The 24,754-nt window shown below is 44.6% G+C and overlaps 1 protein-coding gene across 1 annotated transcript in view; it reads left to right on the top strand.

Moving 5' to 3' along the window:
- LOC137537194 (zinc finger protein 850-like) overlaps positions 1-24,754 on the top strand; it is a 113,236-nt gene that overhangs the window by 81,324 nt on the left and 7,158 nt on the right. Inside the window, exons 4-5 of the mRNA XM_068259304.1 lie at positions 3,914-3,977; positions 4,535-5,472. Coding sequence (XP_068115405.1) covers positions 3,914-3,977; positions 4,535-5,472 — 1,002 coding nt within the window. The remainder of the gene's footprint in view (positions 1-3,913; positions 3,978-4,534; positions 5,473-24,754) is intronic.

Consider the following 24,754-nt stretch of genomic DNA (forward strand, 5'->3'; position numbering starts at 1 on the left):
CACTTACCTGCGGCTTCCTCTCGCCCGTGGCAGGCAGGACGCGCCCTGCGCAGTACAGCCCGGAGGACGTCCGATGACGTCAGCGCGCACCAGTGACACGCAGATTGGAGCGCAGAAGATGCCCGACCTGGCAGCCGGCCTGGCCAGGTCGGGCGCCCCACCGGAGACCACCGGGAGCCTGCGGAGCGCTGCCTGCCACGGGCTGGAGGAAGCACCAGGTAAGTGGATTTGGATTTTTATTTTTTTGGGGAGACTCCCTGAACCTTCCCTTTAAGGTGAAGCATCAAGAAGAAGCACTGTGTAATATGATGGCGCTTTATAAATACAATAAAGAAATAATTAAGCAGAGTTCACCCTGGCGTCAGATTTAAGGGTCAGCCTTCAGGAATGGGAAGTGGGAATGTAAGATGTGTGTGTGTGTGGTTGGAATCATTCCATCTTTGTTCAGATTCTTCTAGGAAAGAGGGGGCCGAATTCTCGTGTATGGTTGCCTTCACATGGTTGAGAGCAGGAGAGTCCAAAACACAAGCTGCAGTTAGGCTTTTTACCACAGGATGGCGACATCACACCTCCCAGGTGGAACGCACAGATGGGGAGGACATTAACCCAAAGAAAGGAAGTGATGTAATAGCAGGAAAAGAAGTTGCAGGAGGTGGAGAAAGCACACGGCTGGAAGAGGTAATTGTGTGATTTTTGTTATAAATTGGGCAGAGAGCAGAAGTCGGGGTGGACATACATTGTTACAGAGGAGGTCATAGTACACCTGGCACTACCCTGATCATCCACCTTGAAGTAATTGCCGTACAAGAGACTTTTATATAACTGCTTTGACTTATTGCAAGTTTTCTAGTGGTCCCCCTACACGTGCCATAGATTATGTCTGGCCTCTCACCTTCCTAGTAATAAGTCACATCACAGAGACAAGAGAAGACGTATATGGAATATAACCATGTCCCTCCAGTGCCGGCATCTCACCTTCCTAGTAATAATTCAGTCACATCACAGAGACAAGAGAAGATGTATATGGAATATAGCCATGTCCCCCCAGTGCTGGCATCTCACCTTCCTAGTAATAATTCAGTCACATCGCAGAGACAAGAGAAGATGTATATGGAATATAGCCATGTCCCTCCAGTGCTGGCATCTCATCTTCCTAGTAATAATTCAGTCCCATCACAGAGACAAGAGAAGACGTATATGGAATATAGCCATGTCCCTCCAGTGCTGGCATCTCACCTTCCTAGTAATAATTCAGTCACATCACAGAGACAAGAGAAGATGTATATGGAATATAGCCATGTCCCTCCAGTGCTGGCATCTCACCTTCCTAGTAATAATTCAGTCACATCACAGAGACAAGAGAAGATGTATATGGAATATAGCCATGTCCCTCCAGTGCTGGCATCTCACCTTCCTAGTAATAATTCACATCACAGAGACAGGAGAAGATGTATATGGAATATAGCCATGTCCCTCCAGTGCCGGCATCTCACCTTCCTAGTAATAATTCACATCACAGAGACAAGAGAAGATGTATATGGAATATAGCCATGTCCCTCCAGTGCCGGCATCTCACCTTCCTAGTAATAATTCACATCACAGAGACAAGAGAAGATGTATATGGAATATAGCCATGTCCCTCCAGTGCTGGCATCTCACCTTCCTAGTAATAATTCACATCACAGAGACAAGAGAAGATGTATATGGAATATAACCATGTCCCTCCAGTGCTGGCATCTCACCTTCCTAGTAATAATTCAGTCACATCACAGAGACAAGAGAAGACGTATATGGAATATAGCCATGTCCCTCCAGTGCTGACATCTCACATTCCTAGTAATAATTCACATCACAGAGACAAGAGAAGATGTATATGGAATATAGCCATGTCCCTCCAGTGCTGACATCTCACATTCCTAGTAATAACTCGCATCACAGAGACAAGGGAAGATGTATATGGAATATAGTCATGTCCCTCCAGTGCCGGCATCTCACCTTCCTAGTAATAATTCACATCACAGAGACAAGAGAAGATGTATATGGAATATAGCCATGTCCCTCCAGTGCTGACATCTCACATTCCTAGTAATAACTCGCATCACAGAGACAAGGGAAGATGTATATGGAATATAGCCATGTCCCTCCAGTGCCAGCATCTCACCTTCCTAGTAATTACTCACATCACAGAGACAAGAGAAGATGTATATGGAATATAGCCATGTCCCTCCAGTGCCAGCATCTCACCTTCCTAGTAATAACTCGCATCACAGAGACATGAGAAGATGTATATGGAATATAGCCATGTCCCCCCAGTGCTGGCATCTCACCTTCCTAGTAAGAATTCAGTCACATCACAGAGACAAGAGGAGATGTATATGGAATATAGCCATGTCCCTCCAGTGCCAGCATCTCACCTTCCTAGTAATAATTCAGTCACATCACAGAGACAAGAGGAGATGTATATGGAATATAGCCATGTCCCTCCAGTGCTGGCATCTCACCTTCCTAGTAATAATTCAGTCACACCACAGAGACAAGAGTAGATGTATATGGAATATAGCCATGTCCCTCCAGTGCTGGCATCTCACCTTCCTAGTAATAATTCACATCACAGAGACAGGAGAAGATGTATATGGAATATAACCATGTCCCTCCAGTGCTGGCATCTCACCTTCCTAGTAATAACTCACATCACAGAGACAAGAGAAGATGTATATGGAATATAGCCATGTCCCTCCAGTGCCAGCATCTCACCTTCCTAGTAATAACTCAGTCACATCACAGAGACAAGAGAAGATGTATATGGAATATAGCCATGTCCCTCCAGTGCCGGTATCTCACCTTCCTAGTAATAACTCAGTCACATCACAGAGACAAGAGAAGAGGTATATGGAATATAGCCATGTCCCTCCAGTGCTGGCATCTCACCTTCCTAGTAATAACTCACATCACAGAGACAAGAGAAGATGTATATGGAATATAGCCATGTCCCTCCAGTGCCGGCATCTCACCTTCCTAGTAATAATTCAGTCACATCACAGAGACAAGAGAAGATGTATATGGAATATAGCCATGTCCCTCCAGTGCCGGCATCTCACCTTCCTAGTAATAACTCACATCACAGAGACAAGAGAAGATGTATATGGAATATAGCCATGTCCCTCCAGTGCCGGCATCTCACCTTCCTAGTAATAATTCAGTCACATCACAGAGACAAGAGAAGATGTATATGTAATATAGCCATGTCCCCCCAGTGCTGGCATCTCACCTTCCTAGTAATAACTCAGTCACATCACAGAGACAAGAGAAGATGTATATGGAATATAGCCATGTCCCTCCAGTGCTGGCATCTCACCTTCCTAGTAATAATTCACGTCACAGAGACAAGAGAAGATGTATATGGAATATAGCTATGTCCCTTCAGTGCCGGCATCTCACCTTCCTAGTAATAACTCACATCACAGAGACAAGAGAAGATGTATATGGAATATAGCCATGTCCCTCCAGTGCTGGTATCTCACCTTCCTAGTAATAATTCAGTCACATCACAGAGACCAGAGAAGATGTATATGGAATATAGCCTTGTCCCTCCAGTGCCGGCATCTCACCTTCCTAGTAATAATTCAGTCACATCACAGAGACCAGAGAAGATGTATATGGAATATAGCCATGTCCCTCCAGTGCCAGCATCTCACCTTCCTGGTAATAACTCAGTCACATCACAGAGACAAGAGAAGATGTATATGGAATATAGCTATGTCCCTCCAGTGCTGGCATCTCACCTTCCTAGTAATAATTCAGTCACATCACAGAGACAAGAGAAGATGTATATGGAGTATAGCCATGTCCCTCCAGTGCCGACATCTCACCTTCCTAGTAATAATTCACATCACAGGAGTTTTATGTCCCGCAGTGGGAGAGGTTGAAGTCTGCACACGTATGATGACTGGTGGGTCACAGCTAGGGGGTGGAGCAAGGTAACAAGGGGTGTGGCTGGTAGGACAGGCAGAGGATATAGAGGCTGCAGCTGGAGAGGGGTTGGGTGTCCTCTGCTGCTTTGGTCCTGGTATTGGCACTGTCCCAGCTGGGAGGTTTGTTGCTATGGCACTTGGAGGGTTTGGGGTTAGTAGGTGATGGACAGGTGGGCTCAGGTATGGTCAGGATATGGAGCTGCAGTCCCATCTGCCTAGTTCATCAGGTGCCAGAGCCACAACTAATGATAATTTATAGCTAATTAGCTGCAGGCCTCTGCTCCTATCTTCCTCTGTCTCCAGCTGTTCTCTCCTCACATCCTCATCCATCTACCGCTGCCGGCACTGCTGTAACCTCCCAGGAATGTGTGCATGGAGAGGAGGAGAGAAGCACCAGATGATGAGCAAGGCACACTGGCAGAGAGGAGTGGTACTGAATGTGCAGGATACCACAGATTATGGGATATTATCACCCCTAGCAAATTGTTATTTCCTGTGCTCTGTTTATTACTGCTAATATCTTACAGCTCTAATCTGTTATCCTTTTCAGAAAAGTAACCAAGATCTGAGCACAAAGAACAAGAGACCTATGTGAGGATTAATCAGCTGTCTACAGAAGAGAAAGACATGATGAGGCCAATTAAAGAGGAAGAACAAGTAACGTATGTGAGGAGTGACCAGCAGTCTATGGAGGAGGGTGACATGTTGAGTACATATAAAAAGGAAGAAGAAGAGACGTATGTGAGGGGCGATCAGCAGTCTATTGTGGAGGGTTACATAATATCAACAATTAAAGAGGAAGAAGAAGAGACATATGTGACGACTGATCAGCAGTCTATGAAGGAGGGTGACATGATGAGGACAAGTAAAGAGGAAGAAGAAGAGACGTATGTGAGGAGTGATCACCAGTTTATAGTGGAGGGAGTGGAGGGAGATATGATGAGGACAAGTAAAGAGGTTGAAGAAGAGACATATGTGAGGAGTGATCAGCAGCCTATGGAGGAGAGTGGCATGATGAGGACAAGTAAAGAGGAAGAAGAAGAGACGTATGTGAGGAGTGATCACCAGTTTATAGTGGAGGGAGATATGATGAGGACAAGTAAAGAAGAAGAGACATATGTGAGGAGTGATCAGCAGCCTATGGAGGAGAGTGGCATGATGAGGACAAGTAAAGAGGAAGAAGAAGAGACGTATGTGAGGAGTGATCAGCAGTCTATGGAAGAGGGTGACATTTTGGTGACAATTAAAGAGGAAGAAGAAGAGACATATGTGAGGAGTGATCAGCAGCCTATGGAGGAGAGTGGCATGAGGAGGACAAGTAAAGAGGAAGAAGAAGAGACGTATGTGAGGAGTGATCAGCAGTCTATGGAAGAGGGTGACATTTTGGTGACAATTAAAGAGGAAGAAGAAGAGACATATGTGAGGAGTGAGCAGCAGTCTATGGAGAAGGATGGCATGATGTGGGAAATTATAGATGAGGAGCTTATAGAAGGTAGATCAGGTGAGTAGTGAACATTAAATATTGAATATCTCTAGTTATTATGACTGTGTCACCTGCTAACAGACTGGCCATATTAGGGGTTATGCTATGTACTCATGTTAGAGCTTTGTCATCAAAAACTATCATTCTTGAGTGTATTTGGTGACAGCTTACTAACAATAACAGTACAGACACCTGGGTGGGTTTGGAGTATGTTCTGTGGAGGGGGAGGTTATAGATAGAGATGGCCCGAACCTCCGATTTTTGGTTCGCGAACTTCTGCAAAAAGTTTGCTTTGTGAACCGCAAAAGACTTCAATGGGAAAGCGAACTTGGAAAACTAGAAAAATGTATGCTAGCCACAAAGGTGATGGAAAAGATGTTTCAAGGGGTCTAACACCTGGAGGGGGGCATGGCGGAGGGGGGCATGACGCCTAAAGTCCCGGGAAAAAATCTGGATTTGACGCAAAGCAGCGTTTTAAGGGCCGAAATCACATTGAATGCTAAATTGCAGGCCTAAAGTGCTTTAAAACATCTTGCATGTGTATACATCAATCAGGGAGTGTAATTAGAGTACTGCTTCACACTGACACACCAAACTCACTGTGTAAAGCACCGCAAACAGCTGTCTGTGTAGTGATGGCCGTGCTGGACTGGTGCACACCATGGCGAGAGTGCAGGCTGTGGCGGTTTTCAAGCCCATATGGTCGCCGGGCTGTGGTAGCTCCATGATAGAACAACAGTGACTGTCCAGCTGATCAAATTTGGCCTGCCCACAATGAAGCAACAACCTTATTATCGTTGGTGTGCCACCCCCGAGACACTCATATAGCCGGCAGTCATTTCTTCATTGTGATACGCAAGCCCCTTCACCGCGGCAAGATAATGATCATGAAGGGGAATTGGCACATGTACATGCCTTTTGTTTTGTTGTTGCAGCTGCAGTGCAGCCAGAATGATTAGGCAGGCATGTACACGCACCAGAAAATTTTTTATAGCGGCCGCTGCTAGCAGCGGCCTTAAAAATTCAGGAATCCTCCTGGAGTTCTGGACCCGGTTGGTGGTGGCGGAGAAGGCAAGCGGCCTGCAGGCAGAGATGCTGTGTGGCACTGGGGATCGACTTAGTCTTGGGGCAGGCAGCCAGTCACATGGCGTGCAGGCAGAGATGCTGTGTGTGGGGACTGACTTAGTCTTTGGGCGGGCAGTAGCCCTCCGGTATCCATGCCTCATTCATTTTGATAAAGGTCAGGTACTGAACACTTTTGTGATTTAGGCGACTTCTCTTCTCAGTGACAATGCCTCCAGTGGCGCTGAAGGTCCTTTCTGACAGGACGCTTGCGGCAGGGCAAGACAGAAGTTTAATGGCAAAACGGGACAGCTCTGGCCACAGGTCAAGCCTGCGCACACAGTAGTCCAGGGGTTCATTGCTCAGAGTGTCTACATCCACACTTAAGGTCAGGTTGTCTGCTACCTGCCGGTCCATGTGTTGGTGGATGGTGAATCTGGAATCGCTAAGTCCGCATGTCCGACATCACCATGAGATCGCTGGAGCGTCCTTTCCTTGCCTGCGTGGACATGGGAGGAGGATTACTGGCAGTGGTACCTTTATTGCGTTTTCTGTGACATCACCCTTAAACGCATTGTAAAGCATACTTGCCAGCTTATTCTGCATGCGCTGCATCCTTTCTGCCTACTGGTGAGTTGGTAACATGTCCGCCACTTTGTGCCTATACCGAGGGTCTAGTAGCGTGGCCACCCAGTACAGCTCATTCCCCTTGAGTTTTTTTATACGGAGGTCCCTCAACAGGCAGGTAGCGGACAGGCACAGTGACACTGCGTGCGCTCACGTAGGTTGGTGGGTGCACTGTGAACAACAGGTAGGTAGGTATATGCAATACTGGGTATTACAATGTGCACCTGTCACACACAGACAGGTAGCAGACAGGCACAGTGACACTGCGTGCGCTCAGCTCACGTAGGTAGGTGGGTGCACTGTGAACAACAACAGGTAGGTAGGTATATGCAGTACTGGGTATTACAACGTGCACCTATCACACACAGACAGGTAGCGGACAGGCATAGTGACACTGCGTGCGCTCACGTAGGTAGGTGGGTGCACTGTGAACAACAGGTAGGTAGGTATATGCAGTGATGGGTATTACAATGTGCAGCTGCCTGTCACACACACAGGTAGTCACTGAATGTGCTGGGCCTGGCAGTTGCGCGCACACACAGTATGAGTTAGCAAGGCTGTCTATGCAACACAACTGTCAGTGGGACGCACAGAAAAAAAAATAGATCACAAGAACAAGATTAGCTCTCATGAGAGCTGTTGTGGGGTGCTATTTTAGCAATAAGAAATCAGCAAGGAGCAAGCTAACAAGCCTATAACAGCCTAACTAATCTTTCCCTATGGCCTCGATTCATAAAGCATTCCTGCATTCGGAAATGCTGAAAACTGCTCACTTTACCGACCACACAGCAAAATCTGTATTCATAAAGGCTTTTTCCGCATGAAAAGCTGATATTCGCGAGCAGAGTGATCAATCACCGCCTTGCGCGGTGATTATCATAGCAAAAGTAACAAATGTCAATTCATAAAGATTAGAGGTAGCGGTATGCGGACGGGTATTACCGCTACCTCTGATGTGGCGAGAAGCGTGCGGAATACAGTGCAGTGAATGGGACAGACCTCCCAAGCAGCTGCAGAGAGAACACCGCACGGAGGGACTCCGCCTGCTTCTCCTGTTTCCGCATGTCTCCCGACAGCCTAACGCCTGCCTACAGCGGAGTATCTCCGCACGTATATCACAAGTAGCTAAATTTTTATGAATCACCACCCTGAAGGCGGAAATACCCAGGGCTGTGGAGTCGGAGTCGTGGAGTCGGGCAATTTTGGGTGCCTGGAGTCGGAGTCGGGAAAAAATGCACCGACTCCTAATGAATTTGTAACTGTAATTAAAATAGAAAATATGATAAAATGTTCTATTTCTCAGATAATAGTCATTAAAAATAATGTATATATACAGTAATAGCTGTGCTTAGTCCACAAAAATGAAATAAACCAATCAAAATTAGTTACTTGTGCTGCTTCAATAAAGCAGTCCCCGTATTTTTAAGGTCAGATATACATATCTGATTGTGACTGTATATATGATGTGTACACAGGAATCTCTTATATATACTAAATAACATTATGCTGTAAGAATAAAGCCTGATGTGTAGCTGTGTCACTAATAGAGATGGTCAATGAGATGGAAATAATTCTGCATTGATGCTGATTTATGCAAATGTATGCACTCCCTTTGCTGATGAAATCAAATAATTTGATATGTTGTTAAAATTTGGTTTGGTGACTACAAATTAAAGGGTACCTGAGACTGATGAAAAGTAAAGTTTTATACATGCCTGGGGCTTCCTCCAGCCCCCTTCAGGCTAATCAGTCCCTCGCTATCCTCAACCACCCGGATCTTCTGCTATGAGTCCTGGTAATTAAGCCAGTCAGCGCTGTCCGGCCGCATGCCGCTCCCACAGCCAGGAACATTCTGCACCTGCGCAATAGTGCTGCACAGGTGTAGTATGCTCCTGGTGGCAGAGTGTGTGCATGCACACTACGCCCGAGTGGCTCAAGTACCTGGACTCATAGCAGAAGATCCAGGTGGTGGAGGAGGACAACGAGGGACTGATTATCCTGAAGGCGGCTGGAGGAAGCCCCAGGTATGTATAAAACTTAAATTTCATCTGTCTCAGGTTTACTTTGTTACACAGTAGTACTATACTCTACATATGCACTCTCCACAGAGCTGCAGGTAATCCACTGAGAATGTTGTGCACATTGAACACAGAGGTGTTGTCTGTCACCCATAAACCTTGTTCAGATTGTGCATGAAGAATGTGTAATAGAGGAAGAAGTACCCACAGTACCCACAGTCACATTGCCTAGGGCCTGATCCATGTTCAGATGTGTAATAGAGGAAGAATCTCCTCATTCTCCTGCAGAGTACCTGCACATCACTCTTACATGTACCCACAGTTACATTGCCTAGGGCCTGATAGATGTTCTTTGTTCCGGTTTGTACCTTTTACAAGTACTCTTACCAAGGACTAGTTTTAGTCTAAAGGGAATAAATATAGTAGTCTACATATCCTTCTCACTTCAGTTGTCTTGTAAAATTCCTAAGCGTTGCTAGTTAAGAGACGAATTTCATGTTACATACTTTTAATCAACAAAATTGTAATATGCAAATTAGAGGAGTCGGAGTCGAGGAGTCGGAGTCGGTGGAATCCTAAACTGAGGAGTCGGAGTCGGTGGATTTTTGGACCGACTCCACAGCCCTGGAAATACCGACAGCGGTGTTTCCCCGCTCGACGTTACCTTCCCGACAGCACTTTTATGAATCGAGGCCTATGAGAGTCTGCAGCAGCAGCTCTCCCTTTTCTATTTACTGCAGGCACACGAGTGAGTATAATGGCCGGCGCTGCCTGCCTTTTATAAGGCGGGGAGTGGCTCCAGGAGGGAGTGTAGCCTGATTGGCTACAATGTGCCTGCTGACTGTGATGTAGAGAGTCAAAGTTGACCCTAATGATGCACTATGGGGGCGAACCGAACTTCCGCAAAAGTTCCCGATTTGCCGCGATCACGAACCCCGGAAGTTCGCCAGGAACCGTTCGAGCCATCCCTAGTTGTAGCTTATTGAGAAACATCCAACTACATCTTGTAATAAAAATACAATGCTGATCAGGTGAGGACTTTCCAACTCTGAAAGTGTACCAGAGATGGTACACTGGCACCTATTCCTACCTTGGGCTTCCTCCAGCCCCATGAGCACCGGGGCTTCCCTCGCTGTCCTCTTCGGCCCTTCGCTTCTGGCACTACAACTCCTGGTAATCCGGTCAGTCGCTGCCAGTCGAGGTCTTCTGCGCATGCGCGGCTCAGCCGTGCTCCCACCCCCTGAAGCATACTACTGCGCAGGCAAAGAATGCTCCAGGGGACGGTAGCGCGGCAAGGAGTGCGTGTGTAGTCCAGCCACACATGTGCAGAAGGCCGCAACTTTGAGGATTACTTGGAGTCATAGCGGCTTAACAGAGAAGCGAAGAGGATTCAGAGGCAGGCCACGATGCTCAAGGGGCTGCAGGGAGCCCCAGGTAAGTATAAATAAGCGCTTGTAAACCATCTCAGGTTCATTTTATAGTCACTCATTAAATTGTATTTATAACTCATTACAGTTATACATTACACATCACTCCCTATTACTTCTCACATTCCCTGTGTACATAGTGTGTTTATACCTCATTACAGGCACACTGCACACATTACACACATCACACCCTATTACTTCTCACATTCCCTGTGTACATAGTGTGTTTATACCTCATTACAGGCACACTGTACAGTCACATTACACACCTCACACCCCTATTACTTCTCACATTCCCTGTGTACATAGTGTGTTTATACCTCATTACAGGCACACTGTACAGTCACATTACACACCTCACACCCCAATTACTATGTGCATAGTGTGTTTATACCTCATTACAGGCACACTGTGCAGTCACATTACACACCTCACACCCCTATTACTATGTGCATAGTGTGTTTATACCTCATTACAGGCACACTGTGCAGTCACATTACACCCCTATTACTTCTCACATTACCTGTGTACATAGTGTGTTTATACCTCATTACAGGCACACCGTGCAGTCACATTACACACATCACACCCCTATTACTTCTCACATTCCCTGTGTACATAGTGTGTTTATTCCTCATTACAGGCACACTGTGCAGTCACATTACACACATCACACCCCTATTACTTCTCACATTCCCTGTGTATATAGCAGGGCTGTGGAGTCGGAGTCGTGGAGTCGGAGTCGTGGAGTCAGGCAATTTTGGGTGCCTGGAGTCGGAGTCGGGAAAAAATGCACCGACTCCGACTCCTAATGAATTTGTAACTGTAATTAAAAAAGAAAATATGATAAAATGTTCTATTTCTCAGATAATAGTCATTAAAAATAATGTATATATACAGTATATATACAGTAATAGCTGTGCTTAGTCCACAAAAATGAAATAAACCAATCAAAATTAGTTACTTGTGCTGCTTCAATAAAGCAGTCCCCGTATTTTTAAGGTCAGATATACATATCTGATTGTGACTGTATATATGATGTGTTCACAGGAATCTCTTATATATACTAAATAACATCTATGCTGTAAGAATAAAGCCTGATGTGTAGCTGTGTCACTAATAGAGATGGTCAACGAGATGGAAATAATTCTGCATTGATGCTGATTTATGCAAATGTATGCACTCCCTTTGCTGGTTTGGTGACTACAAATTAAAGGGTACCTGAGACGGATGAAAAGTAAACTTTTATACATACCTGGGGCTTCCTCCAGCCCCCTTCAGGCTAATCAGTCCCTCGCTGTCCTTTACCACCCGGATCTTCTGCTATGAGTCCTGGTAATTCAGCCAGTCAGCCCTGTCTGGCCGCATGCCGCTCCCACAGCCAGGAACATTCTGCACCTGCGCAATAGTGCTGCACAGGTGTAGTATGCTCCTGGCGGCGGAGTGTGTGCATGCGCACTACGCCTGACTGGCTCAAGTACCTGGACTCATAGCAGAAGATCCAGGTGGCGGAGGAGGACAACGAGGGACTGATTATCCTGAAGGCGGCTGGAGGAAGCCCCAGGTATGTATAAAACTTTAATTTCATCTGTCTCAGGTTTACTTTGTTACACAGTACAGTGTTCTCCCCAGGCTCTTTTAGCCGGGTGCTCCACCCGGCTAGATTTGGTGACCACCCGGCTGTCATCAGCTCACCTCCTATGCTGTAAACAGAGTTGCCCTGCATTTTCATCTCAACCCACCCGGCTACTTTTTCATGCCACCCGGCTACTATTTCATGCCACCCGGCTACTATTTCATGCCACCCGGCTGGAAAAAAATTCTGGGGAGAACACTGCAGTAGTACTATACTCTACATATGCACTCCCCACAGAGCTGCAGGGAATCCACTGAGAATGCTGTGCACATTGAACACAGAGGTGTTGTCTGTTTACAATCTCCTCATTCCCCTGCAGAGTACCTGCACATCATTCTTACATGTACCCACACTTACATTGCCTAGGGCCTGATAGATGTTCTTTGTTCGGTTTGTACCTTTTACAAGTACTCTTACCAAGGACTAGTTTTAGTCTAAAGGGAATAAACATAGTAGTCTACATATCCTTCTCACTTCAGTCGTCTTGTAAAATTCCTAAGCGTTGGCAGTTAAGAGACGAATTTCATGTTACATACTTTTAATCAACAAAATTGTAATATGCAAATTAGAGGAGTCGGAGTCGTGGAGTCGGAGTCGGAGGAATCCTAAACTGAGGAGTCGGAGTCGGTGGATTTTTGGACCGACTCCACAGCCCTGGTATATAGTGTGTTTATACCTCATTACAGGCACACTGTGCAGCCACATTACACATCACACCCCCAATTACTTCTCACATTCCCTGTGTACATAGTGTGTTTATACCTCATTACAGGCATACTGTGCAGTCACATTACACATCACACCCCTATTACTTCTCACATCCCTGTGTACATAGTGTGTATATACCTCATTACAGGCACACTGTGCAGTCACATTACACATCACACCCCTATTACTTCTCACATTCCCTGTGTACATAGTGTGTTTATACCTCATTACAGGCACACCGTGCAGTCACATTACACACATCACACCCCTATTACTTCTCACATTCCCTGTGTACATAGTGTGTTTATTCCTCATTACAGTCATACTGTGCAGTCACATTACACACATCACACCCCTATTACTTCTCACATTTCCTGTGTACATAGTGTGTTTATACCTCATTACAGGCACACTGTGCAGTCATATTACACACATCACACCCCTATTACTTCTCACATTCCCTGTGTACATAGTGTGTTTATACCTCATTACAGGCACACTGTGCAGTCATATTACACACATCACACCCCTATTACTTCTCACATTCCCTGTGTACATAGTGTGTTTATACCTCATTACAGGCACACTGTGCAGACACATTACACACATCACACCCTTATTACTTCTCACATTCCCTGTGTACATAGTGTGTGTATACCTCATTACGGGCACACTGGGCAGTTACATTACACATCACACCCTATTACTGTTCACATTCCCTGTGTACATAGTGTGTTTATACCTCATTACAGGCACACTGTGCAGTCACATTACACACATCATACCCCTATTACTTCTCACATTCCCTGTGTACATAGTGTGTTTATACCTCATTACAGGCACACTGTGCAGTCACATGAAACGCATCACACCCCTATTACTTCTCACATTCCCTGTGTACATAGTGTGTTATACCTCATTACAGGCACACTGTGCAGTCACATTACACACATCACACCCCTATTACTTCTCACATTCCCTGTGTACATAGTGTGTTTATACCTCATTACAGGCAGACTGTGCAGTCACATTACACACATCACACCCCAATTATTTCCCACATTCCCTGTGTACATAGTGTGTTTATACCTCATTACAGGCACACTGTGCAGTCACATTACACATCACACCCCTATTACTTCTCACATTCCCTGTGTACATAGTGTGTTTATACCTCATTACAGGCAGACTGTGCAGTCACATTACACACATCACACCCCAATTATTTCCCACATTCCCTGTGTACATAGTGTGTTTATACCTCATTACAGGCACACTGTGCAGTCACATTACACACATCACACCCCTATTACTGCTCACATTCCCTGAGTACATAGTGTGTTTATATCTCATTACAGGCAAACTGTGCAGTCACATTACTCACATGGTGGAAAAACCCTTTTTGGCAATCAGGTTAATCATTTCTTATAGTTGGCCACCAGGTTTACACACAACTCCGGAGGGAATCATTTTTGCAGATTGTCAAGTCGCTAATATTTGGAGGCTGATGTTTGGTAACTCGAATGTTCAGCTCCCTCCACAGATTTTCTATTGTATTAAGGTCTGGGGACTGGCAAGGCCACTACAAGACCTTTATATGCTTCTTCTTGAGCCAGTCCTTTGTTGCCTTGGCCGTAGTTTTTGGGTCCTTATCATGTTGGAATACCCATCCATGAACAATTTTTATTGGTCCTGCTAAGGGAAGGAGGTGCTCACCCAAGATTTGATGGTACATGGACCCGCCCACCCTCAAAGCATGAAATATCCACCTCCAGGTTTGGCGGTGGGGATGGTGTTTGTGGGGTCATAGACAGCGTTCTGTGTCCTCAGAACTTGGTGAGTTGAGTAGATGTCAAAAGCACAACACCCAGTGCTGCTCTGGATCAATCAAATGTACATTGGTAGGCTGCAGACAGGCCTGTACATGTGCTGTCTTGTGAGCTTTGCATGATATGAGTCCTTCACGACGTGGTGTTTGTTTTCTTGGTGACTATGGGCCCAGCTTACCTGAAATAATTTACAAGTTACCCTTGTGTAGTTCAGTGAGGAAGAGGGCGGAGCCAGCAGCGGACGCTGACAGGTAAAGGAATCGCACATGGGGCATATTTCACACGGGGGGAGCACTTGGGGGTTCTGTTACATTCGCCACTCATCCTGATATCGCATGCCGTTACTGCCGCGCACAATAAGCACATTGGCCTGACATCTTGCTGCGTTTCCGATCGATATATGCATCAGATTTCAGCCAGAATTTGGTTGCATAGTCGATGAGGCATGCTCTTGGCTGCCCCAATCTTCATCTGATTTGAATAAAATAATTGAATCGGGTGGTCAGTTGCCCGCCAAGTCACCTGATGTATGACCACCTTTCGTTTTACCGGCCTGTAATAAGCTGATAATGGTCACTGTACATTACTGTACACAGATTGGTCACAGTAGGGGTGACTTAGTGTTACCGGCCTGTAATAGGCTGATAATAGTCACTGTACATTACTGTACACAGATTGGTCTCAGTAAGTGGTGACAGTGTTACTGGCCTGTAATAAGCTGATAATGGTCACTGTACATTACTGTACACAGATTGGTCACAGTAGGGGTGACTTAGTGTTACCGGCCTGTAATATGCTGATAATAGTCACTGTACATTACTGTACACAGATTGGTCTCAGTAGGTGGTGACAGTGTTACTGGCCTGTAATAAGCTGATAATGGTCACTGTACATTACTGTACACAGATTGGTCACAGTAGGGGTGACTTAGTGTTACCGGCCTGTAATAGGCTGATAATAGTCACTGTACATTACTGTACACAGATTGGTCTCAGTAGGTGGTGACAGTGTTACTGGCCTGTAATAAGCTGATAATGGTCACTGTACATTACTGTACACAGATTGGTCACAGTAGGGGTGATTAGTGTTACTGGCCTGTAATAAGCTGATAATGGTCACTGTACATTACTGTACATAGATTGGTCACAGTAGGGGTGACTTAGTGTTACTGGCCTGTAATAATAAGCTGATAATGGTCACTGTACATTACTGTACACAGATTGGTCACAGTAGGGGTGATTAGTGTTACTGGCCTGTAATAAGCTGATAATGGTCACTGTACATTACTGTACATAGATTGGTCACAGTAGGGGTGACTTAGTGTTACTGGCCTGTAATAATAAGCTGATAATGGTCACTGTACATTACTGTACACAGATTGGTCACAGTAGGGGTGACTTAGTGTTACTGGCATGTAATAAGCTGATAATGGTCACTGTACATTACTGTACACAGATTGGTCACAGTAGGGGTGATTAATGTTACTGGCCTGTAATAAGTTGATAATGGTCACTGTACATTACTGTACATAGATTGGTCACAGTAGGGGTGACTTAGTGTTACCGGCCTGTAATAATAAGCTGATAATGGTCACTGTACATTACTGCACACAGATTGGTCACAGTAGGGGTGACTTAGTGTTACTGGCCTGTAATAAACTGATAATGGTCACTGTACATTACTGTACACAGGTTGGTCACAGTAGGGGTGACTTAGTGTTACCGGCCTGTAATAAGCTGATAATGGTCACTGCACATTACTGCACATAGATTGGTCACAGTAGGGGTGACTTAGTGTTACCGGCCTGTAATAAGCTGATAATGGTCACTGTACATTACTGTACACAGGTTGGTCACAGTAAGGGTGACTTAGTGTTACCGACCTGTAATAAGCTGATAATGGTCACTGTACATTACTGTACACAGATTGGTCACAGTAGGGGTGACTTAGTGTTACCGGCCTGTAATAAGCTGATAATGGTCACTGCACATTACTGCACATAGATTGGTCACAGTAGGGGTGACTTAGTGTTACCGGCCTGTAATAAGCTGATAATGGTCACTGTACATTACTGTATACAGATTGGTCACAGTTGGGGTGACTTAGTGTTACCGGCCTGTAATAAGCTGATAATGGTCACTGTACATTACTGTATACAGATTGGTCACAGTAGGGGTGACTTAGTGTTACTGGCCTGTAATAAGCTGATAATGGTCACTGTACATTACTGTACACAGATTGGTCACAGTAGGGGTGACTTAGTGTTACTGGCCTGCAATAAGCTAATAATGGTCACTGTACATTACTGTACACAGACTGGTCACAGTAGGGGTGACTTAGTGTTACTGGCCTGTAATAAACTGATAATGGTCACTGTACATTACTGTACACAGGTTGGTCACAGTAGGGGTGACTTAGTGTTACCGGCCTGTAATAAGCTGATAATGGTCACTGCACATTACTGCACATAGATTGGTCACAGTAGGGGTGACTTAGTGTTACCGGCCTGTAATAAGCTGATAATGGTCACTGTACATTACTGTACACAGGTTGGTCACAGTAAGGGTGACTTAGTGTTACCGACCTGTAATAAGCTGATAATGGTCACTGTACATTACTGTACACAGATTGGTCACAGTAGGGGTGACTTAGTGTTACCGGCCTGTAATAAGCTGATAATGGTCACTGCACATTACTGCACATAGATTGGTCACAGTAGGGGTGACTTAGTGTTACCGGCCTGTAATAAGCTGATAATGGTCACTGTACATTACTGTATACAGATTGGTCACAGTTGGGGTGACTTAGTGTTACCGGCCTGTAATAAGCTGATAATGGTCACTGTACATTACTGTATACAGATTGGTCACAGTAGGGGTGACTTAGTGTTACTGGCCTGTAATAAGCTGATAATGGTCACTGTACATTACTGTACACAGATTGGTCACAGTAGGGGTGACTTAGTGTTACTGGCCTGCAATAAGCTAATAATGGTCACTGTACATTACTGTACACAGACTGGTCACAGTAGGGGTGACTTAGTGTTACCGGCCTGTAATAAGCTGATAATGGTCACTGCACATTACTGCACATAGATTGGTCACAGTAGGGGTGACTTAGTGTTACCGGCCTGTAATAAGCTGATAATGGTCACTGTACATTACTGTACACAGGTTGGTCACAGTAATGGTGACTTAGTGTTACCGACCTGTAATAAGCTGATAATGGTCACTGTACATTACTGTACACAGATTGGTCACAGTAGGGGTGACTTAGTGTTACCGGCCTGTAATAAGCTGATAATGGTCACTGCACATTACTGCACATAGATTGGTCACAGTAGGGGTGACTTAGTGTTACCGGCCTGTAATAAGCTGATAATGGTCACTGTACATTACTGTATACAGATTGGTCACAGTTGGGGTGACTTAGTGTTACTGGCCTGTAATAAGCTGATAATGGTCACTGTACATTACTGTACACAGATTGGTCACAGTAGGGGTGACTTAGTGTTACCGGCCTGTAATAAGCTGCTAATGGTCACTGTACATTACTGTACACAGATTGGTCACAGTAGAGGTGACTTAGTGTTACTGGCCTGTAATAACCTGATAATGGTCACTGTACATTACTGTACACAGATTGGTCACAGTAGGGGTGACTTAGTGTTACCGGCCTGTAATAAGCTGATAATGGTCACTGTACATTACTGTACACAGGTTGGTCACAGTAGGGGTGACTTAGTGTTACCGACCTGTAATAAGCTGATAATGGTCACTGTACATTACTGTACACAGATTGGTCACAGTAGGGGTGACTTAGTGTTACCGGCCTGTAATAAGCTGATAATGGTTACTGCACATAGATTGGTCACAGTAGGGGTGACTTAGTGTTACCGGCCTGTAATAAGCTGATAATGGTCACTGTACATTACTGTATACAGATTGGTCACAGTTGGGGTGACTTAGTGTTACCGGCCTGTAATAAGCTGATAATGGTCACTGTACATTACTGTACACAGATTGGTCACAGTAGGGGTGACTTAGTGTTACTGGCCTGCAATAAGCTAATAATGGTCACTGTACATTACTGTACACAGACTGGTCACAGTAGGGGTGACTTAGTGTTACCGGCCTGTAATAAGCTGATAATGGTCACTGTACATTACTGTACACAGATTGGTCACAGTAGGGGTGACTTAGTGTTACCGGCCTGTAATAAGCTGATAATGGTCACTGCACATTACTGCACACAGATTGGTCACAGTAGGGGTGACTTAGTGTTACCGGCCTGTAATAAGCTGATAATGGTCACTGCACATTACTGTATACAGATTGGTCACAGTTGGGGTGACTTAGTGTTACCGGCCTGTAATAAGCTGATAATGGTCACTGTACATTACTGTACACAGACTGGTCACAGTAGGGGTGACTTAGTGTTACCGGCCTGTAATAAGCTGATAATGGTCACTGCACATTACTGTATACAGATTGGTCACAGTAGGGGTGACTTAGTGTTACTGGCCTGCAATAAGCTAATAATGGTCACTGTACATTACTGTACACAGACTGGTCACAGTAGGGGTGACTTAGTGTTACCGGCCTGTAATAAGCTGATAATGGTCACTGTACATTACTGTACACAGATTGGTCACAGTAGGGGTGACTTAGTGTTACCGGCCTGTAATAAGCTGCTAATGGTCACTGTACATTACTGTACACAGATTGGTCACAGTAGAGGTGACTTAGTGTTACTGGCCTGTAATAACCTGATAATGGTCACTGTACATTACTGTACACAGATTGGTCACAGTAGGGGTGACTTAGTGTTACCGGCCTGTAATAAGCTGATAATGGTCACTGTACATTACTGTACACAGGTTGGTCACAGTAGGGGTGACTTAGTGTTACCGACCTGTAATAAGCTGATAATGGTCACTGTACATTACTGTACACAGATTGGTCACAGTAGGGGTGACTTAGTGTTACCGGCCTGTAATAAGCTGATAATGGTTACTGCACATAGATTGGTCACAGTAGGGGTGACTTAGTGTTACCGGCCTGTAATAAGCTGATAATGGTCACTGTACATTACTGTATACAGATTGGTCACAGTTGGGGTGACTTAGTGTTACCGGCCTGTAATAAGCTGATAATGGTCACTGTACATTACTGTATACAGATTGGTCACAGTAGGGGTGACTTAGTGTTACTGGCCTGTAATAAGCTGATAATGGTCACTGTACATTACTGTACACAGATTGGTCACAGTAGGGGTGACTTAGTGTTACCGGCCTGTAATAAGCTGATAATGGTCACTGCACATTACTGCACATAGATTGGTCACAGTAGGGGTGACTTAGTGTTACCGGCCTGTAATAAGCTGATAATGGTCACTGTACATTACTGTATACAGATTGGTCACAGTTGGGGTGACTTAGTGTTACTGGCCTGTAATAAGCTGATAATGGTCACTGTACATTACTGTACACAGATTGGTCACAGTAGGGGTGACTTAGTGTTACCGGCCTGTAATAAGCTGCTAATGGTCACTGTACATTACTGTACACAGATTGGTCACAGTAGAGGTGACTTAGTGTTACTGGCCTGTAATAACCTGATAATGGTCACTGTACATTACTGTACACAGATTGGTCACAGTAGGGGTGACTTAGTGTTACCGGCCTGTAATAAGCTGATAATGGTCACTGTACATTACTGTACACAGGTTGGTCACAGTAGGGGTGACTTAGTGTTACCGACCTGTAATAAGCTGATAATGGTCACTGTACATTACTGTACACAGATTGGTCACAGTAGGGGTGACTTAGTGTTACCGGCCTGTAATAAGCTGATAATGGTTACTGCACATAGATTGGTCACAGTAGGGGTGACTTAGTGTTACCGGCCTGTAATAAGCTGATAATGGTCACTGTACATTACTGTATACAGATTGGTCACAGTTGGGGTGACTTAGTGTTACCGGCCTGTAATAAGCTGATAATGGTCACTGTACATTACTGTATACAGATTGGTCACAGTAGGGGTGACTTAGTGTTACTGGCCTGTAATAAGCTGATAATGGTCACTGTACATTACTGTACACAGATTGGTCACAGTAGGGGTGACTTAGTGTTACTGGCCTGCAATAAGCTAATAATGGTCACTGTACATTACTGTACACAGACTGGTCACAGTAGGGGTGACTTAGTGTTACCGGCCTGTAATAAGCTGATAATGGTCACTGTACATTACTGTACACAGATTGGTCACAGTAGGGGTGACTTAGTGTTACCGGCCTGTAATAAGCTGATAATGGTCACTGCACATTACTGCACACAGATTGGTCACAGTAGGGGTGACTTAGTGTTACCGGCCTGTAATAAGCTGATAATGGTCACTGCACATTACTGTATACAGATTGGTCACAGTTGGGGTGACTTAGTGTTACCGGCCTGTAATAAGCTGATAATGGTCACTGTACATTACTGTACACAGATTGGTCACAGTAGGGGTGACTTAGTGTTACCGGCCTGTAATAAGCTGCTAATGGTCACTGTACATTACTGTACACAGATTGGTCACAGTAGAGGTGACTTAGTGTTACTGGCCTGTAATAACCTGATAATGGTCACTGTACATTACTGTACACAGATTGGTCACAGTAGGGGTGACTTAGTGTTACCGGCCTGTAATAAGCTGATAATGGTCACTGTACATTACTGTACACAGGTTGGTCACAGTAGGGGTGACTTAGTGTTACCGACCTGTAATAAGCTGATAATGGTCACTGTACATTACTGTACACAGATTGGTCACAGTAGGGGTGACTTAGTGTTACCGGCCTGTAATAAGCTGATAATGGTTACTGCACATAGATTGGTCACAGTAGGGGTGACTTAGTGTTACCGGCCTGTAATAAGCTGATAATGGTCACTGTACATTACTGTATACAGATTGGTCACAGTTGGGGTGACTTAGTGTTACCGGCCTGTAATAAGCTGATAATGGTCACTGTACATTACTGTATACAGATTGGTCACAGTAGGGGTGACTTAGTGTTACTGGCCTGTAATAAGCTGATAATGGTCACTGTACATTACTGTACACAGATTGGTCACAGTAGGGGTGACTTAGTGTTACTGGCCTGCAATAAGCTAATAATGGTCACTGTACATTACTGTACACAGACTGGTCACAGTAGGGGTGACTTAGTGTTACCGGCCTGTAATAAGCTGATAATGGTCACTGTACATTACTGTACACAGATTGGTCACAGTAGGGGTGACTTAGTGTTACCGGCCTGTAATAAGCTGATAATGGTCACTGCACATTACTGCACACAGATTGGTCACAGTAGGGGTGACTTAGTGTTACCGGCCTGTAATAAGCTGATAATGGTCACTGCACATTACTGTATACAGATTGGTCACAGTTGGGGTGACTTAGTGTTACCGGCCTGTAATAAGCTGATAATGGTCACTGTACATTACTGTACACAGATTGGTCACAGTAGGGGTGACTTAGTGTTACTGGCCTGTAATAAGCTGATAATGGTCACTGTATATTACTGTACACAGATTGGTCACAGTACGAGTGACTTAGTGTTACCAGCCTGTAATAAGCTGATAATGGTCACTGTACATTACTGTATACAGATTGGTCACAGTAGGGGTGACTTACAAAATCTGTAAGACATATGCAGCCGTTGTGGATCCATAAGGCTCAGCATATCCTCCACTTCAGATTATGCTGAGAAGCTGCATATTTTATTATTTCTTTTATACTGCAAGTGACCTAGTGCTAGTGACTAGTCTCTGAAAGCACAAGCATGCCCCTTGTTATTCCAGAGCTTTCCACAGAAAGAATTAAAAGAGAAGGAAGGAGGTGGACGATACTCGGCAGGAGGAGAGCTTGCTGTGCAAACAGACCTGAGGACACGGCTGGGCAACTTCTGCTGCAGACATCGGGTCAGGTGGCTGCATTCTTTCCAATGTCTTGTCTGTGCGCTCCGTTCCTCCGAGCCAAAACTTTTGGCACCCAGGAGGACTTCCTTGCAACTAGTGAAGAGAAAATGCAATCTGCACCACTGCCCGCTACTTCTCTCTAATCTGTAGCGCTGCACTTTAGAGACAGGCAAGATGCCTGTTAACCACTTCAGTCTATCTGGATGGATATATCCGTCCAGATAGACTCTGCTGCTCCTACTGCCTGAGGCGCACAATCGCGCGCATTCCCGCCACCTGCCGTTAGCATCCCGATCAGTGAATGGGAATATTGTTCCCATTCACCCATCTAAGTCCGCCGCAGAAAAACCGGCGGTCTCTCATCAGAGACCGCGGTCTTTCTGCACAAAAAAAAGTTTCCCGTCCTCTTTCTAGTACCTGGAAGCGTTATGGTTCGCTTTCAGGACTTTTTGACTGTGGCTATCTTGTGGCCAAGTTGTCAACTACACACTCATACATTTTTTGTATTAAATAATTACATTTAAAATTAGCTGTTTACCTCCCACACCAAAAATTACCCAAATATATTTTTTAATAAAAAAAAAATTACAATTAAAAAAAAACAACACAAATAGTTACCTAAGGATCTGATTTTTTTAAATATGCAGAAGCACAAGGAGGACGCGGAAAATTTTATTTGCAGAAAGACTGAAGCCTCTAGTAAGAGCGCTTCGGTTTTTCTACTGGGTACACAGATCGGTGATCGGGAACCATGTTCCCGTTCACTGATCCCAGGGCTACCGGGGGACAGCACGGGGGCACGCCCGCAATTGCGCACGGGAGCGCGGCGCCGCAGCAGAGCAGCCGCCTGGACGTGAGGATCACGTCTGGGCGGCTGAAATGGTTAAACTGTGTAATAACCGGGACTAATGGGCAAATAAAATACATGAGTTTTAATTACGGTAGCATGTATTCATTTCAAACTATAATGGCCAAAAACTGAGAAATAATTAATTTTCTCCATTTCTTTCTTAATCTTCCTGTTAAAATGGATTTAGAAAAAAATAATGCTTAGCAAAATGTACCACCCAAAGAAGGCCTAATTAGTGGTGGAAAAAACAAGATATAGGTCAAATAATTGTGATAAGTAGTTATAAAGTTATTGGCGAATGAATGGGAGGTGAAAGTTGCTCGGATGCATAAGGTGAACAACACTGTAGGCTGAAGTGGTTAAATATCAGTTTGAAGGCACATCTAGTGAGGAGAGAGGAGAGGGGCACTCAAGCTTTGGTTCGTGTCAGGAGCCCCGAATCAATTGACCTAGCAACGCCACTCTGGTGTTCTATGTTTATAATGTTATTGGACTAACTGTCCTTAATCATAGCTATGATTAAGGACAGTTAGTCCGAAACATGTCAGCTATCTGATGTTTGCCTCGGATGTTTTGGATATGTCCAACAATAAAGGAAACCTTCATTGACAAGTGCGGACCATTTCTTTTTGCTCATGATTATTGGACTTGCTGACCAGGTCGTGCACTGTCGTGGAGTGTGGTGAGATGCAGCGGTGTTCACTCTACATATAGTTCCTATAATGTTATTATGACCAAAAAAATAGAGTTTATGTAAAATAAGCCAGATGACAATAAGTGTATGTATATATGCAACTGCTCTGATAATCTGAAAATATCATAATTTAGAGAATGTAAACAAAAATAAGTAATGGTTGTGTGTCATTGAAAACCCCCTAAAAAGACTCCAACTTAGAAACATTCAATATAAAAAGGCCTAGCTGGCTGCATATTTTTATCATTGAGCCTGAAAACTCGACTAAGGCCTGACTGAAATAGAGACTGCCTGCCACTGTGATTCTGGATCCAAGAGAGGTAATATGCACCATTCTTGGCGATTTATCGACCATAGCATATACACTGTTCAAAAAAAATAAAGGGAACACAAAAATAAGACATCCTAGTTCTGAATGAATATAATATTCTTATTAAATAGTTTGTTCCTTACATAGCTGAATGTGCTGACAACAAAATCACA

The sequence above is a fragment of the Hyperolius riggenbachi genome, chromosome 10, assembly GCF_040937935.1.
Source record: "Hyperolius riggenbachi isolate aHypRig1 chromosome 10, aHypRig1.pri, whole genome shotgun sequence".
In the NCBI taxonomy this organism is placed as follows: domain Eukaryota; kingdom Metazoa; phylum Chordata; class Amphibia; order Anura; family Hyperoliidae; genus Hyperolius; species Hyperolius riggenbachi.